This window comes from Anabrus simplex, chromosome 11, assembly GCF_040414725.1.
Source record: "Anabrus simplex isolate iqAnaSimp1 chromosome 11, ASM4041472v1, whole genome shotgun sequence".
NCBI classification, from domain to species: Eukaryota; Metazoa; Arthropoda; class Insecta; order Orthoptera; family Tettigoniidae; genus Anabrus; species Anabrus simplex.
The window spans coordinates 85,307,314-85,324,708 of NC_090275.1; the positions used below are offsets into that span (position 1 = coordinate 85,307,314).

Sequence of the window (17,395 nt, forward strand, 5' to 3'; positions counted from 1 at the left end):
TGAACGATAAGCGAAGCGCTGCAGTGTAGATATTTGAAACGGTACTTAATTAAAATATATGCTTCATATATAGCTTAGTGAACTCTCCAGATATCTTCAAATTTGAATACCAAGTTTCAAGAAATTTGGTCGAGCTGTTTCCCAGTGATATTCACACAATCATCCAGGCAGACAGACAGACAGACAGACAGATAGACAGACAGACAGACAGAAAAAATTTGAAGTGTACATGTATGTACAGTATATAATAGTTATGACAGTATGTCTGGTGAATTGTCAGTGCATCCAGGTATCCATTCCTTATAGAGGAATATAACTTTTTTTTGCTGTTTTACCTCTGGCATTTGAAAGCACCTAATGATCTCAGATTTTAATAATATTTTTCTGTGATTCTCAGAAGAATTTTATCAACTAAAAACCAAATAAAACCCCATGGTGCAACAGCCCTGAAGGGCCTTTGCGTACTAAGTGACCGATGCTCAGCCCAGAGACCTGCAGATTACGAGGTGTCATGTGGTCAGCACAACGATCCTCTCAGCCGTTACTCTTAGCTTCCTAGGCTGGGACTACCATCTCATTGTCAAATAGCTCCTCAGTTGTAATCACATAGACTGAGTGGTCCTGAACAGCTAATGTTGTATACTGTAGAAGGAAATTGTACAAGTAACTAATCTCGTATACTGTACAAGGAAATCGTAAAGACAACTAATGTTGTTTGTTGTACAAGGAAATCTTACAAACAACTAATGTTGAAGTGTACAGGTATGTACAGTTTATAATAGTTATGACAGTATGTCTGGTGCATCCAGGTATCAGTTTCTTATAGAGTAATAAATATAAATTTTTTTGATGATTTACCTGTCCGGGGCCTCCAAGTAAGAGGCAGGCATGCTACCCCTACACCGCAGGGCTGGTTTTTATAGACTGGATTTCAAAATATATTAAGGTCTAATATTTGGGGCCAGAGGAACGACTCCCAAAGGATTTGTAAAGTGGAGGGAAACCTATAAATTGGAAAAACAACTTCAAGATTAGATTGTAACAACCATTATAAAATTTTCAGTATCAATCGTCAATGTCACAGCATTTGGAATTTTGCTAAGAAGCTATGGCTCGAAATTTATTATCAGTACATATAAATCACTCATGGCAAGCATATTTTAGTGTCAGATTAAATTAGTATTGCTGTTTGATCTTGAGACAGTATTTTAGGGTAGGAATTATTCGATAATTAATGTCCTGTTAAAAGGATAAATATTGTGGCAATATTATTAAGCCTTCTATTGTACTGCAATTGCACATTCTTGGTACCACCTTGTTTTTCCTTGCAGGTTGTTACAGAAATAATGCCCTGGGATGGCAAATTAGTTGCTGTGAGTTCTTTCGGTTTTGGAGGTGCTAACGCTCATATACTGCTGAAGAAGAATCTTAAGGAAAAAAAGAACGGAGGAAGACCTTCTGACAACATCCCTCGTCTTCTGATAGTTTCAGGCCGCACGTTAGAAGCTGTCCGACACATTCTGGATTATGTAAGTCTCAAAGAAATATATTAAGCTCCCTTTCCTCAACCATAAAACTTCCCCTAATCATCACTGGTGGGATGCTTTGGTTCATGAGAATAAGAGGATAAATAACAATGCCAATCTTCCAATACACAGAGACATCCCTCCTGTCACAGGAAACAGAGGTACATAAAGAAAACTTTGCAACAGCCAACTATTAAAAGAGAGAACTTCCACCAGTAGCAGCCGGCCCTTAGGACTCCCAGATGGTGTCCTCCCTAAAGAACGAAGAGGTTCTTTTATTTTCTCTCGACATTTGAAGTCAAATATTGGACTCGAATAATGCTAAGAAAATTACATTTCATTGTAAAACTCTAAATTCTCATCAATAAGGAAGACTGTTTGGCAATATCAAACTTAGGTAACTTATTTTCAGCATGCAGTTCGCTGGTAAATGTTTTCAGGTTGAAGATAACGCACGGACTCTCAAGCTTCTGTCCCAGTATATAGTGATAATGAGAGGGGTTGAGATGTAAGGGGGGAAATGTGCTGATAAACAGTTTCGGGGGGGGGGGGGGGGAATGGTGCGGGAAGGGGCTTTCACTTGGGCAGAGTCCGTAGCAGTAAAAATGTCCTCACAAATCCCTATGTGAGCATGAGCTAGCTGAATCTCCATGGTCACATGCAATAAAATTAGATAATTTATGACCTTGTTTGCCCTATTATTTATATATTAAGAAGAAAATAATAAATAATTATATTGCTATGTAACATTTGAGACCAGTAATTTTGATTTAAATTGGGCCTCTGGCTTGCATGCCACATTTTATGAGGGTTGGCAGCAGTGAATTAGTTTGTTTTCATGCAGAAGACTTGAACGAGTATGGTGGTACTGGTCAGTAACAAAGAAAGAGTTGTGGGGAAAAGTACTGTGGCCCCACCTCCCCCCTGATCTGAGAGACCACTCGCTGGCACTGATCTCCACATCATAAAATGGGGACAAAGGAATAGAAAGCAGGAGCAACTTTTGTTCTTCATGACTTCCTAGTTACAAAGTACTGTATTTCTTCAAATCCAAGACGATGTTTTTGGCACATAAGGTCTGCGTTCACTCATTCATTGAACGTCACTGGTGCGAGTGTAGTTCAAATACGAGTTAGGATTTAACAGAATCAAGCCTCTTAAAATTGCACATGACATCTGAACCCATGAACGTGCCAAATTCATCGTGAACCTACAGTTTCGAGTGTGTTGCATGTGTTTCAGGTTTTGCATTCATCGAGTCCAAACTCACACTTGTGCAATTTTGTCTCATCCTTCACAGCTGGTTTTGAATTGACGCTTAGTGAACAAGTGATTTCAATCCCTAACTGCCAAGTTTCATCTCAACCCAAAAATATTTTTAAAATGTTATGTGCATTTTTGAGATGATTGTGTTTGTTGAAATCTAACCTATGTTTTATACTACACTCGCGGCAGGCAACATTCAATGGAAAAGTGTCTGAAATAATTTGAATCTCCAATGGCAATTTCATCTCGAACTTCCGCATGGTTTTGTTGTGGTTTATATGTTTTTCAAGTGATTATGTTTTTGAGCCCTAACTCATGTTTATACAATTTTGACTCACCCTTCATGACCATTTTGTAAACTGACATTGTAATTCACTATTTCATGTCTCTTATTTAATCACACTGATTTAACATCTTGTATAATGTAAATGTCTGCATGCTTACGCCTATGCCTATTTCCCACATTTTGGCTGAAGATGACGCCAAACAGCGCCGAAACTAGTTCCAAGTGTAAATATATGTTGTAAATAAACTTATAACATTTATTTGTATTGAAAAGGTGGACCCTCTTAAGTTTCCTATCTTACGTTCTCAGTTCAATACGGACAAAAAATGAAATTCTTAGATTTAAAAGAAAAAATGGGCTCATCTTGCATTCAAGGTTGTTTTGGATTAGGAGAAATATGGTAGTAGTCCCCTGGATTTGAGCTTCCTTAAAGAATTTGGACAACTCTGAATAGAACAAAGAACAATCACAGGAGAATTAGTGCGGCAAAATACAATCTCTGGAATGCAGTTGTGGTGCAGCTCACCAGGCTATCCAACATATATTGACTGAATATTCTTAATGTTTATAAGTGCAATTACTATCTGATGGCACAAAATCTTAGCCGTGCACTAAATTAGTTTTGTATGCTAGAACATGAGTGAGAGGGGAGGAACGTTCGCTAAGCTAGTTGCCACGGAGGTGTTCACATCCCTTGTCCGTGCTGCTTCTTCTGCTATCAGCAGGTCAGCTGGTGTGGCAAGGCTTCATTTCGCTCCCAGTAGCACAGCAGTAGTTACCCCCTCCACTAACTTCCTTCTCCTTTCTCCCTCCAAATCATGTCTTTGCGCAGGTTTGTGCCACTATATAGTAATCACATTCTACCACGGAGATACAGATGAATTGTTGACAGGTACTTCATCCTCCTCCTCTCTTCCACTTATCCAGCTCCTGCCAGGTCATTGCATTTATGGTACTTCTCTACCTTCTTCTCTCCTTCCACCATTCCTCTTCCATCATTTTGTCCTAGTCCAGGTTGCTTCTTCTTGCAGTCCTCTTTTTTGAATCAACCCACCTTGTTTTATGTCTTCATCTTGCTGTCTTTCCCTCAAACTTCATCTCCATCATCTGTTTTGACATTCTCTTTACATGTCCAAACCATCTTACTTGACTCCTATCAGTTCTGTCATTTAGGCTTACCATTCCAAGCTCCTTTCTCACATTTTCATCATAGGATATAAACTTCATGGTTCTGATTCATATTGAATTGTAATCGCAATAATAATAATTAAATTAATGTTGTAATGGTCCACTTTTCAATACTATATATGTAATATTTTGATTTACATTAACTAGGGACGAGTTTCGGTCTTGGCTGGCCATCTTCAGCCTTAATATAAAACATCTAATAACTAAACAAATGTGCATACACACAATTGACATGTCGAAACTGGTCCCATAAATAAATAAATGTTGTAGACAACATCTTGTACAATTTACATTTGTATTGAAAAGGTGGAACCTTACTGGAATCTTAACTTTCTGTTGTTTGAATGTCAAGGACCGATCCAAAGTGGTTCTTAGATATTTTGGATTCTAGTTATGCGGTACTTCAGTTCCATCGAAAGTAACATGTAGCTTCTTATGGGCTTCCTTATTATTTAGGTGGAATGCAGTAACCTCATTTTTATTTGGGTTAGGTTGAAGTCTCCATTTATGGAAGTAGTCACTCAATTTCGTCAGATCACTTGTCAGTGCATTCTCACAGTGCGTAAGATCTTCACTCAGGAAGACTAATGCTAGGTCGTCTGCATACTGGATTTTCAATGAGTCCATGTTTGGCATATCATGGATATACAAGTTAAACAGATGGGGGTCGGAACTGATCCCTGAGGTAGTCATTGTTTAGAGTTCTCCATCTGCTAGATTGTCCATTCATAAACACCTTAAAGCATCTGTCAGAGAGCATGTTGTTCACTAGAACTGCCAGCTTTTGACATGGGATGATTTCAACTGCAGCTGTTCAGAGACCTTGTTGAAATCCAGCTTCAACTAGAGTTGTCAATGTTAAATCCTGGTCACAGCAGCTCCGATGTTTCCTAAAGCCACCTTGTTCAACAGGGATGATTTGATCAATGGCCTCTTGAATGCGATTTAGAATAAGCCTTTCTAGTAGCTTATAGGTCATGTTGAGTAGCGATACTGGTTGGTAGTGAGAAGTATCGTTTCCTTCTTTGCCTGGTTTCAGGATGGTAATTATCTTAGCCTGCTTGAATAGCTTTGGTAATCTTCCAGTTCGTAGAATTTCATTGAAGAATTCAATGAGTTACAATTTTGTTTTAGGTCTGATGGCTTTAAGAAACTCTGGATATATGCCGTCAAAGCCAACAGCTTTATTTACCTTTAGAATATTCAAGGCTATATCAAGTTCCTCAATGTTAAAGTCACCTGAGTCAGGATGTGGTGTTAGATAGGATCTCTTTATGTACAATTCATTTTTCATGATTCGTGTATGTGCAGTTTTCTTATAAGATTCCAGACTTTGCGACTAGAATGTGTAAAGTTAAGTTCTGTCACTTTTTTAATGCCATTTTTCTCTTCTTTTCTTATTGAGAGCTCTCAAAAGGTCATCAGCTGTTGTATCATCATGAGATTCTTGATATTTAGCATATAACTCATTGCATTCTTGAGACCATCTGGGGATGTATGCCTTCCGAAACCCAGGTGGAATATAGTTTTTGGCATTAACTTTAATAGCAGGCACAAATCTTTCATAATTGGATGGGATTGGAGGTATGCACTGAATGGTGTTATCAAGACCTTTCTGAAACAGTTCCTAGTTTGCAAGTTGAAAATTCCATTGGGGTTGTGGGATGAAGGTGACTAGTGGAATTTCTGTACCGAAATGAATAATGACTGGCCTATGTTGGTTGTGTGCATATTTAGATTTGATGCACAGATCAGGGGAATAATCCTTTAACCATCTACCAGATCAGAACGTTCCTGTATCTTTAGTGTTGTACACAATCTGAAGATTGTACACATCCATCCATTCATTTAGAATTGTTCCATTGTCGTCTTCATTCTGATATCCCCATCCATGCCTATGGCTGTTAAAATTACCGACATACACTACTGGGTGACTGAAGGATCTTTTGGCCAGCTGACTTGTGAGGTTTGTATATATTTACTACAGTGATGCCGGCAATCTCTACAGCCAACACAAAGACATCTGCTGTTCTGTCTTGATAAGTTACTTTGTAGTCACTGAGACGTATGTAGCAATACTGTATTGTTCATCATTTATGGTTCCAGCCAGAGAATAACCATATATCCTTCCTCTTCTGCAAAGATCTGTGTCATCTTTGATGTGAGTCTCCTGTATTGTTATTACATTTACAGTTATTACATTTACAGTATTCTGTAGCATCCGTCGTGAGAGATACTTACTCTTAGTAGTTGAAATCGATTGGATGTTCAAGTGACATATCCGTAAGTTGTTACCAATGGAAATTGATGAATGTTCCATGCTTGGTTGGTCCTGTAAAGGACTATTCATAGATAAGTTCTCTTGCATACTTGTTGCTGTGTAGCAGCACCTTCGTGGAAGGATCAGTCGGTTAAACCGTTGCCCAGGGAACGTCCGATTGGAGTAACCACAATCTTCAGTGAGACTTCTTCCTTGATCACCAAAAGCAAATATGATCAAATAGAAAATGGCAAATGAAAATGTGAATAGCCTATGGGACAGGTTTCAAGCAATTGCTGAGGAGTGTGAAAACATATATGAAGCTTTAGAAGTGGTAAGGAATAGTAAAGACCCATTATATAATAACATTGAAGGAAAGAGATTAAGAAGGAAGTGCAGATTAGAAATAAAGGAGTAAGGAGAGATTGAAGGAACTCGCTAGGAAATTAAATTCAGCAAAAAAAAAAAATCAGCCAAAGATAACATGATGGCAAACATAATTGGTAGTCATATGAATTTTAGGGAGCAGTGCAGGGATACGTATAGATACTTTAAGGCAGAAACAGGTTCCAGGAAGGACATTCCAGGTATCATTAATGAACAAGGGGAGTGTATATGCAGGGACTTCCAGAAGGCAGAAGTACTCAGTCAGCAATATGTACAGGTAGTTGGATATAAAGATAATGTTCTAACAGAGGAGGCAACTAATAATGGCAAAATTCTGAAATTTACCTATGATAATAAGACATTTATAAAAAGATACAAAAGATGAAAGCTAGAAAGGCAGCTGGGATTGATAAGATTCCTGGGAATATATTAAAGGCTATGGGTTGGGATATAGTGCCATATCTGAAATACTTATTTGATTACTGTTTGCATGAAGGAGCGATACCAAATGAATGGAGAGTTGCAATACCTCAGTGTACAAGGGAAAGGCAGACAAACAAAAATCAGATAATTACAGGCCAGTCAGCTTGACATGTGTTGTTTGTAAGCCTTGGGAAAGCATTATTTCTGATTGTATTAGACCTATTTGCAAAATTAATAACTGGTTTGATTGAAGGCAGTTTGGGTTTAGGAAAGGTTGTGGGATTCCAGAAAATATAGCAGGTATTTGGGATTCAAGAGGTGAGATGGACTGTATCACTATTGACCTACCCAAGGCTTTTGATAGAGTAGATCATGGGAAATTACTGATGAAAAAGAGGGCTACTGGACTAGACAAAAAAAAGTGTGGTTGAATGGGTGGCTACATTTCTAGGAAATAGAACTCAGAGAATTTGGATAGGTGAAGCATTATCTGATCCCATAATGATTAAGAGTGGGGTCCCACAGGACAGTATTATTGGACCTTTATATTTTCTTATACATATATATTATATGAGTAAAAAACTAAGGCTCTTTGTGGATGATGTTAAACTGTATAGAGTGGTAAATTAGTAAATTAGATTATGAGTGACTCTAGGGGGACTTAGACATTGTTGTGAGAAGGACAGCACATAATAGTATGACGGTAAATGGTATGAAAAGACAAGCTGTGAGTTTCACCAAGAGGAAAAGTCCTCTTTTTTAATTTCTGTGTTCATGGGGTACCTCATAGGGAACACTGTAACTACCTAGGTGTTAATTTAAGGAATGATCACCACTGGGGTAATCATGTAAATGAGGTTGTTAAGACAGATCTCTTCACATGGTTGAGAGCACTTAGGGGTTGTAGTAAGAATTTTTTCTTTTTCTTCTTTTTTTTTTGGGGGGGGGAGGGCCTTCTGCGTGCCCCCTCCCCCCACCACCACCACCTCCACCACGTGGGGCAATTGTCACTATTCTACATTACCTCCAACATGCTATTAGTTCTAAGAAGAAAAAGATCAGGGAGGAGTGGGAGTGTGGTAATACAGGAATATCTGCCTATCCCCATGCTCAGCATGTTACCAGGCCAGATGTGGGTGGGGGTGATGGGTATCAATAGCGGTGTAATTGGTATTATATATATATATATACACACACACGTTATATATTGGTATTATAAACTTACTCATTCGAGACAAATATTTCAGGTTCCCTATGGGAATCAACATCTATATCATCTGATGGTCAGGCAGGCATAAATTTTTTAAAATGAGACAAAGTCTCCGATAGTAGCTTACGTAGTGGCCTCCACAGTATGCACTAACCATGTGTCTGGGTGGGTGTGCTATTTACCAAATGATGAGCCCAACTTAGCACACTGGGGCGAAACACTGGCAGCCAGGAATGAGTTAGCTGGAAAATTTATAATGTCCAATAATGGACCAACTATATTGGTGTTATAAAGGAGCAGTGTTATGAAAATGTTGCAAACCTTGGGCTGGGGACACATGGGAGTAAGGAGAAGAGATGCTCATCTATGTGGTATGTTTTGAGCTGTTAGTGGAGAGTTGGCTTGGAATGACATAAGTAGATGAGTAAGCTTGAGTGGAGCTTTTAAAAATAGCAATCCCCACTGTCAGCAGCCCTGAAGATGGTTTTCCGTGGTTTCCATTTTTCACTCCAGGCAAATGCTGGGGATGTACCTTAGTTATGGCCATGGCTGCTTCCTTCCCACTCCTAGACCTTTCCTATCCCATCATTGCCATAAGACCTATCTGTGTCGGTGCAATGTAAAAAAAAAATAATAATAATAAAAAAGAAAGAGATTATTATGAAGATAAAGTTGGAATTCAAGATGACAAATTGGGGAAAATATTCATTTATATATGAGGAGTAAGGGATTGGAATAAGTTATTAAGGAAAAGGGAAAGGGTAGATGAATTTCCAAGTTCTTTGAAAATGTTTAAGAAAAAGCTAGGAAAACAGTGATTAAGAAAAAGCTAGGAAAACAGTGATAGGGAATCTGCCACCTTTGACCGGACTTCCACCTTTATAAATTAATATTGTTCTGCCATGGCTGAAACACGATGGGACATATCCTCAACGAACCATGTAAGTTGCAATGAAAACAATGCTTTGGTATGCATTAAGGTCTTTAATAACCTTACTCCATCTTTACCAAGAGTGGTGTCCACGAACGTACTACGCTGGCGTAGCAGGGGGAGAGGTGATACTCCTACGTGGCGCATCCCAAGTGGCAGATAGGGGGTCCTAACCGGCTTGCTGGCAGACCTGAGGGAAATAAAATACCTCTCGTGGACCAAACACACAACCCCCTATGGGTGGGGGACGCAGATGAAGAATACACCCACGGTATCCCCTGCCTGTCGTAAGAGGCAATTAAAAGGGGTGACCAAGGGATGATCAAATTGGAACCATGAGACTACTTGTTATTAGTACCATCATGCAGGAAACACCGTGGGTCGCTTTTACTTGCGTGTAGTACCACTATTAAATTGAAATAATAAATATGGTAGTTCAACCTATTCAATACAAATAAATAAGAGATGTAGAGATTACGTTCTTATTTAATTAAAAGTGGAAATGCATTGTTTTTCGAGTTATAATCGGCTGATGATGACCCAGACTGGGGTCGAAACCAGTACTATTTCCACTTTTAATTAAATAAGAATGTAATCTCTACATCTCTTATTTACTTGTATTGAATAGGTTGAAATACCATATTTATTATTTCAATTTAACTGTGATACTTTTCAGTACGGAACAATGAAATTTTTATCTTTAAATAGTACTACTATGTTAAGTACAAAATAGGTTTGTGATTAGTAGCGACAGAGTGTAGCTCAGGATGCATTTTACAGTACCTGTGATTCGTACCCCTATATGAGCGACACCATGGTTCTGCCTTGCCCATGCGTAGTACCCACTATATGAGGAACTCCACGGGATAGTACGAGTCTTTCTGGTTACTAAACTTATGTGAAGAACGCCATAGGTTTGCGTTGCCTGTAATTAGTGCCGCAATGTGCGAAATACCATAGGTCTTTGTTACATGTGCGCATTACATTACCTGTGAATAGTACCATAATGTGTGGAATACCTCGAGTCTATGCTACTTTTGATTAGTACCGCAACATGACAAATAGTATGGCTCTACTTTCCTAGTGATAAGTACCATTATGAGGGGCCAATGACCTGGATTTTGGACCCATTTCGACTACAAGCATCATCGATTCGGTATTGTGCTTTAGAAGCTGTCCCTTGGTCAGTAATACTATTGTCTAATGCTAGTTTCTGGGAATGTGGGGCATTGTGGGTTGGATCCACTGATTGTTTTAACATCACATCCATCCATTCTTTCTTTTTCCTCACATTTTCAAATTCTCGTCAGTTGAGGATTATGGATTTTTAAATTGTCATAACATTTCGTCTCATTTTGTACAATTAGGGGCTGATGACCTAGATGTTAGGCCCCTTTAAACAACAAGCATCATCATCATTAAGAGTGGTGTCTATTCAATTTCCCATTATGCATTAAAAATGTCATCTCTAGTTATGACAATTTGCTCAGTTTCGAGGGTATTGGTCTGGCACACCTCATCACATTTTTGAAGCAAGTGTACACTGCTAGAACCAAACAGTGAAGGGAAAATAAGCACTAAAATAAAATGATATTTATCCGAGGCATTCATGAACACGAGTGAAGTATGGTAGTAGCCTCTATTGTTAACTGCAAAGTGGAGCATGTATGCAAAACATTCAGTACTCATCAATATTTTGAATCTGAATTGTTAAATATATTCAAAAATATTTTTCTTATTATTATACATTACTTTTGGAATGAAAAATATATTTGAAAGAAATAGTAATTTGTCATTTAAGGATTAAAATAAAAAAAATTTTCCAGGCTCAATCACATCCTGTTGATGCTGACTTTGTGCATCTGCTTCATTGCGTACATTCAAAGAATGTTCCAGGCCACCCATATCGTGGATACATAATCCTGTCACCAGAGGAAAATACTCCAAGGATTGGCGTGAGTATCATTAAGGTAGCAAGTAAAGGGTAAAACTCCAGTAAGCCCTCCCCAGAGTAAAACCATCCATATACATTCTTGAATGATTTTGAGATATCTCAAGAATGTTGGGTTTTATTTCCCATCCCCATTGTTTAATATTAAATTGTAAAAATTATATTTAATACATAATGTGGAACTGTTCATTCCCAAAGAATGTCCTGTTATTGTTAAGTTGGCAAATATAAAATTGTGACCTGTGACAGTCAAGAAAGGACGAAGAAATTTATTTACATCAAGAAAGGATGGAGAAATTTATTTGTGTTCTAAAATTTATTGTAATATATATATTTTTTAAATATTTAATTCTGAGACATCAAGAAGTTTTGATCTTGGAAGAATGTAAAATGTTATTTGAAGTGGTGTTTGTTTAATGTTTGAACTAATTGTCTATTTTGGTAACATGATGAAACCGTGTGCAGTACCTAACTTTTGTGGGCACGTGGCATTTCTAGGAGTATTTTTCTTGTCGTTTCCTGTCCTTTGCTGGCTCATCAGAAGGATGTTGCTCAAACAGCCTTCTGATAGGTCAGAATAACGACCTCGCCTATTGGTGAAACTTATGACTGAATTGTAGCGAGCTTCCCTGATTGGCTTTTTGTGTATTTCTCAATTTCTGGCCTTTGGCTCCTTGGTGGGAGCAGGGTTCTTATCCATGTCTTTGGTTTTTGAATGGCCTAGCAGCCGGACGCACTTCGGGTGTCATCACATCAGCGGGCTCCTGCCACCTCAGGGTAAACATGTTTCCTTCTCTTGAACTTTAAATTATAATGTAAATTTCTTGTAGACCCGAAGTTTACCTCCACCTTTCTTGTAATGCATTAGCTCTACAGCTAGGTATATCCTTTTTATTTTGGAGTGAATTCCCTTTTCTTTTAATTAACATATTTGGTTGTTTACATGCAAAACTAATTTTCCGGGATTGCCTCCCGTAATTCCGTTCCGATTTAATGCACACATGTTGGAACTATGCGTCTTTCACAGAAGCATTTTAGGAAAGGCAGCAACTCCAAAGGCCTCTGCATTAAGTTTTAAATTCTCATTTTTCATTTTCCTTGTAAATCAAATTGTGAAGTTGATTCCATTTCCTTCAATGTAACTTTAAAAGATTGCCGTCTGTAATTTTTTTTATATTGGCTGTACGTCACACCAACACAGATATGTCTTATGTCGATGATGGAACAGGAAAGGCTAGGACTGGGAAGGAAGTGGCCGTGGCCTTAATTAAGGTACAGCCCCAGCATTTGCCTGGTGTGAAAATAGGAAACCACGAAAAACCATCTCCAGGGCTGCCGACAGTGGGGTTCGAACCTACTATCTCTTGAATACTAGATACTGTACTGGCCGCACTTAAGCGACTGCAGCTATCGAGCTCGGTAGCTCTGTAATTAGAATAGTGCCAGTATGTTTCATCATGCACTTGTGTGAAGAGTTTTGTGTTTTCAGGTTAAATACGCCTTTAAAGAAAAGAAAGGTAGGAATGTTTTTAGTAATTGGTGTGCGGCAGCACAGATTCCTGTAATGTTTAATTTGTGTTTTCTGAAAAGTCATGGATACGAACCTCGTGGTTCATTTACATTATTCTTTGTTACAACTTTATTGCCCATATTAAATTTGTTTTAATTTGCTGTTGTTCTGTTTTCATGTTAAGACTTCTTTTAATTTGTCAGTAAATGTGGACTGAAGGGTAACCGTGTTCATGTTTCTTTCCCTACAGCATCAAGTAATACTCCATCCTCTTAGGGATCCCAGCCCTCTTTCCCACATCTTTCACTAGTTGTCATATTGGTAATCCTGTTTGTTTTTTTTTCTAGCAACGTGTGTTTCTGAAACTTGTGATGGTTATAACTGTTGTTTCATCATTTGGTATATTTCCCTTTATCCTTATTATTATTGATTTAAATGTGTTCTTTCAATTAATGTTGCCTGTTTTGGGGTGACAAAAATAGAGAGAAATCTCATCATGGGTACTGCATAGACAACAATAAAAAATTACAGTAAGTTAGTATTTCGTTGGTGTAAATGCAATACCTGCTATGTGCCAATGCATGGAAGTTGTAAGTTAATATCTGCTTTGTGCAAGAAATGTCACATGACTGGTATTCTAAGGACATGTCAGTAGCAAATGGTAAACAATATCACATGGCACGCTATGTAGTTCATTGTTGAGATATGAAAATACGTATGTGAGTGCGGGTAGCCCTGTTAATAGAACGTAAGTTTTCTCTATAGTAATTAAGATGATAAATAAAATCTGATGTGTCCTGTTGAGAACCTGAATGTTTGCAGGTAAATATTGTAAAGTGAGTGCAGCATCTTGCCGCAGACCATGGAAATAATATTATCACCCTCGCAAATGTTGAAACAGCTTTCGACCCGATACTGAACCTGACGGCCAAGTTGATAATTCTCCCCCTGTTTGCTACGAGCTATTGCTACCAGTATTTGAAGCACCAGTGGGAGAAGATGCAACTGTAAATTATCAGTATTATTTTAAGGAAAAGATGTTTGTTGTTAAGATTTATGCAACCCTGATTCTTAATACACTGCAAAATAAGATGTCAACGATCTGAAGATCTGATTTATAGTCAGCCTGTAACACAAGAAGAACAAGAATTATCATTTTGAAGACTGTTATTTGCCAACAGTAGATGAACAGTAGGCATGAGTCTGTAGACTAATGTTCCTAAACACACTAGGCATTAAACGAGTTTCCTTCCTTCTGTGAAGTACTGACAAGAGAGAAAGCAATGACAGAGATGACATATGATGATCCAGACAGCCAAGCTAATATCTCTACCGCTTCTAATGATACAACCTTGAGAAGCAGACAATTCAATGATCCTGAAAATAAAATATTTCAAATCAAATCAAATCTCATTATTTGCAAATGAGGTGTCCACCTCAGTGGCTAATGGTACATTAAAATACATTATTGTCAAGCACTAAATTTTAAATTAACAAGAGGAAGACATTTTCCTAGAATACAATATTATACCATTTATGCTAACAATTTTTCCCATTAAACACACAGCTCATCCTTAATAAATTTATATTGTTTACAAAATTCTACTTATAATATCTCCTGTACTTACAAACATAGTCAACTCATGTTAAGTATGTGGAATTACTTAAAATAATACTATACAACTGGTATAAGATTAAAATTTACATTGCATTTATTTACTTATTTATTTTTTCTTTACCCATTTTGGAACCTAAGTAGCATAACGACCTGCTGCGTCTTAATCAGAGCCCCTTTTGTCACCGCTTTTCAGAGTTCCTGAAGGGCCTTCACAGTTACCGTAGTGGTTCCAGGGCCCTCGAAGTCCCCACTGTACTTCATCTCTACAGGCAGTCCCCTACTTTGGCTGTCCAATCTCCATAGACCAGGGGATGGAATTTAATTTATTCACACACATTTTTTATTTACAATAACCTGCACTGGTCTAATGCCCTCTAACATTTCATTTTATTTTCTCTGTTGCTGTTTATTCTCTTCTTGAATATCTGTACAGATTTTGGAAAAGGATTAATCGCTACCACCGGTAAACTGTTCCACTCTTTCACGTCCTTCCCAATGAATGAAAATTTACCCCAATCACTTCTGCTAAAATTCCGTCTAATTTTATACTTATTTTCCAACTGAAGCCTCCCACGGATTTCTCCCCATGCTTGTTCTCCTGTACAGGCTCTATATAATCCTATAAGTCTACTTTTCTCCCTTCTCTTACTTGAAGTTTCCCACCCAAGTTCCTCTAACATTTCTGATACACTATTTTTTCTCCTGAAATACCGTGTTACAAATCTTGCTGCCTTCCTCTGCACACTATTTCTTTTATTAGGTATTCTTGGTGAAGATCCCAAACACTGTTTGCATATATCAATAATGGACGAACCATACTTACGTAACTTTTCTCTTTTAATTCTTTGTTGCATCCTTTAAGTAGCCTCTTTATGACATGTAACGATTTGTATACTTTCCTAACAGTGTCATCAACATGACCCTTTCAGTGCAAATTACTTTCAAATCTCACACCTAAGTATTTGCACTTGCCATCTTTTGGGATAACTACCTCATCCAAAGTATATTTAAATTCAGTTTTAAAGCTCCTGTTTGTAAATATTATAACAGTTGATTTACCTCCATTAATCTTCATATTATTTTCTTCAACCCATTGTTGGATACTCGCAAGGTCCCTTTGTAATTGTGAAGAATCTTCAGTGTTATTTATTTCCCTATAAACAGTTATGTCATCTGCATACAATCTTATTTTTGATGTTATATTGTTCCCTAAATCATTTGTGTATATTAAGAAAAGTAACGGACCGATCATATTACCCTGTCCAAACTTTCTCTTCCTGTGATACATTATTTCTTAGAATGATTGGTACTAATCCCAAAAGTTCCCATCCCCCATTGCAGGTCATCTACCACAAAGATGTGCATTGAAAGTGGATTTCTATCATTTGAAAATATGCACGGCATGTACCGTGATTGGTGTGAAAAAATGGGACGAGGGGTTGCCTCGTTGGTCCAGACCTTGTTTTGTAGGACAACCTGGAAAAAAAGTGGGATACACATGCCCCAAAAAAATCAGTGTAATTCATGTCATATGTATAATCAGAAAACATTGACCTTGATAAGTACATTACACATTTGAAAATGAAGGATGAAGCATTAAGTGTGAAGGCAGCTGTAAAGGAGGGACATCTCTGATACTCACCATGTACTAACAGTGGATGTTCAGACTGTTCTTATTGCTCCAAAACTGGAAGAAAGTGCACTATACCACAAAAGAAATACACACTTTCACCAACAACTGTCTCAACCTTTACATTTTGCATGAAGCCATCGGAGGCATTTCAGCAAGTAGTTTTACTACATCCATTGTCGCTTACATTGAAAGTTTGCCTCCTCTCATGTAACCTTAACCTTTTGATCAGTGAATTTTTGGTGACACTCACAGGCCATCAGGAGTGAGTTTTTTCTTGAAAATTTTGAATTCTTAATTTTAAGTTATTTTAATTCTAACTTTTCTCTGTTAATAAATTTATATAATTTACACTTACGGTACATAACTGATACCTTCAATTTAATTTAAATCAGTGGCATAGAAAATATTTTTCTCAAAATAATGAAAGGAATAGTGAAATTGACAAAAATATAATTATTCTCTATATGTGATCAAGTTTGTTATTTTTTTATTTTATATATATGTTGCTATTTGCTTTACGTCGCACCGACACAAATCAAGTTTGTTCCCTTTACAACACACTTACTTGATTTTACAACCGTTCCACCTATCAAAATATCTTTAGGGTATAGTACTGACCCAGACAGTCGAGTTTTTCATCGTGTTCAACTTCCGTATCCTTTCCAGTACAAACAATAAACAAAACAAAACAAAACAAAACAAAACAAAACAAAACAAAACAAAACAAAACAAAACAAAACAAAACAAAACAAAACAAAACAAAACAAAACAAAACAAAACAAAACAAAACAAAACAAAACAAAACAAAACAAAACAAAACAAAACAAAACAAAACAAAACAAAACAAAACAAAACAAAACAAAACAAAACAAAACAAAACAAAACAAAACAAAACAAAACAAAACAAAACAAAACAAAACAAAACAAAACAAAACAAAACAAAACAAAACAAAACAAAACAAAACAAAACAAAACAAAACAAAACAAAACAAAACAAAACAAAACAAAACAAAACAAAACAAAACAAAACAAAACAAAACAAAACAAAACAAAACAAAACAAAACAAAACAAAACAAAACAAAACAAAACAAAACAAAACAAAACAAAACAAAACAAAACAAAACAAAACAAAACAAAACAAAACAAAACAAAACAAAACAAAACAAAACAAAACAAAACAAAACAAAACAAAACAAAACAAAACA

General features: G+C 37.1%; 1 protein-coding gene across 1 annotated transcript in view; it reads left to right on the top strand.

The window, feature by feature from the left end:
• Positions 1-17,395, top strand: part of LOC136883438 (fatty acid synthase) — a 560,183-nt gene that overhangs the window by 154,100 nt on the left and 388,688 nt on the right. The window contains exons 8-9 of the mRNA XM_067155718.2: positions 1,332-1,529; positions 11,304-11,432. Coding sequence (XP_067011819.2) covers positions 1,332-1,529; positions 11,304-11,432 — 327 coding nt within the window. The remainder of the gene's footprint in view (positions 1-1,331; positions 1,530-11,303; positions 11,433-17,395) is intronic.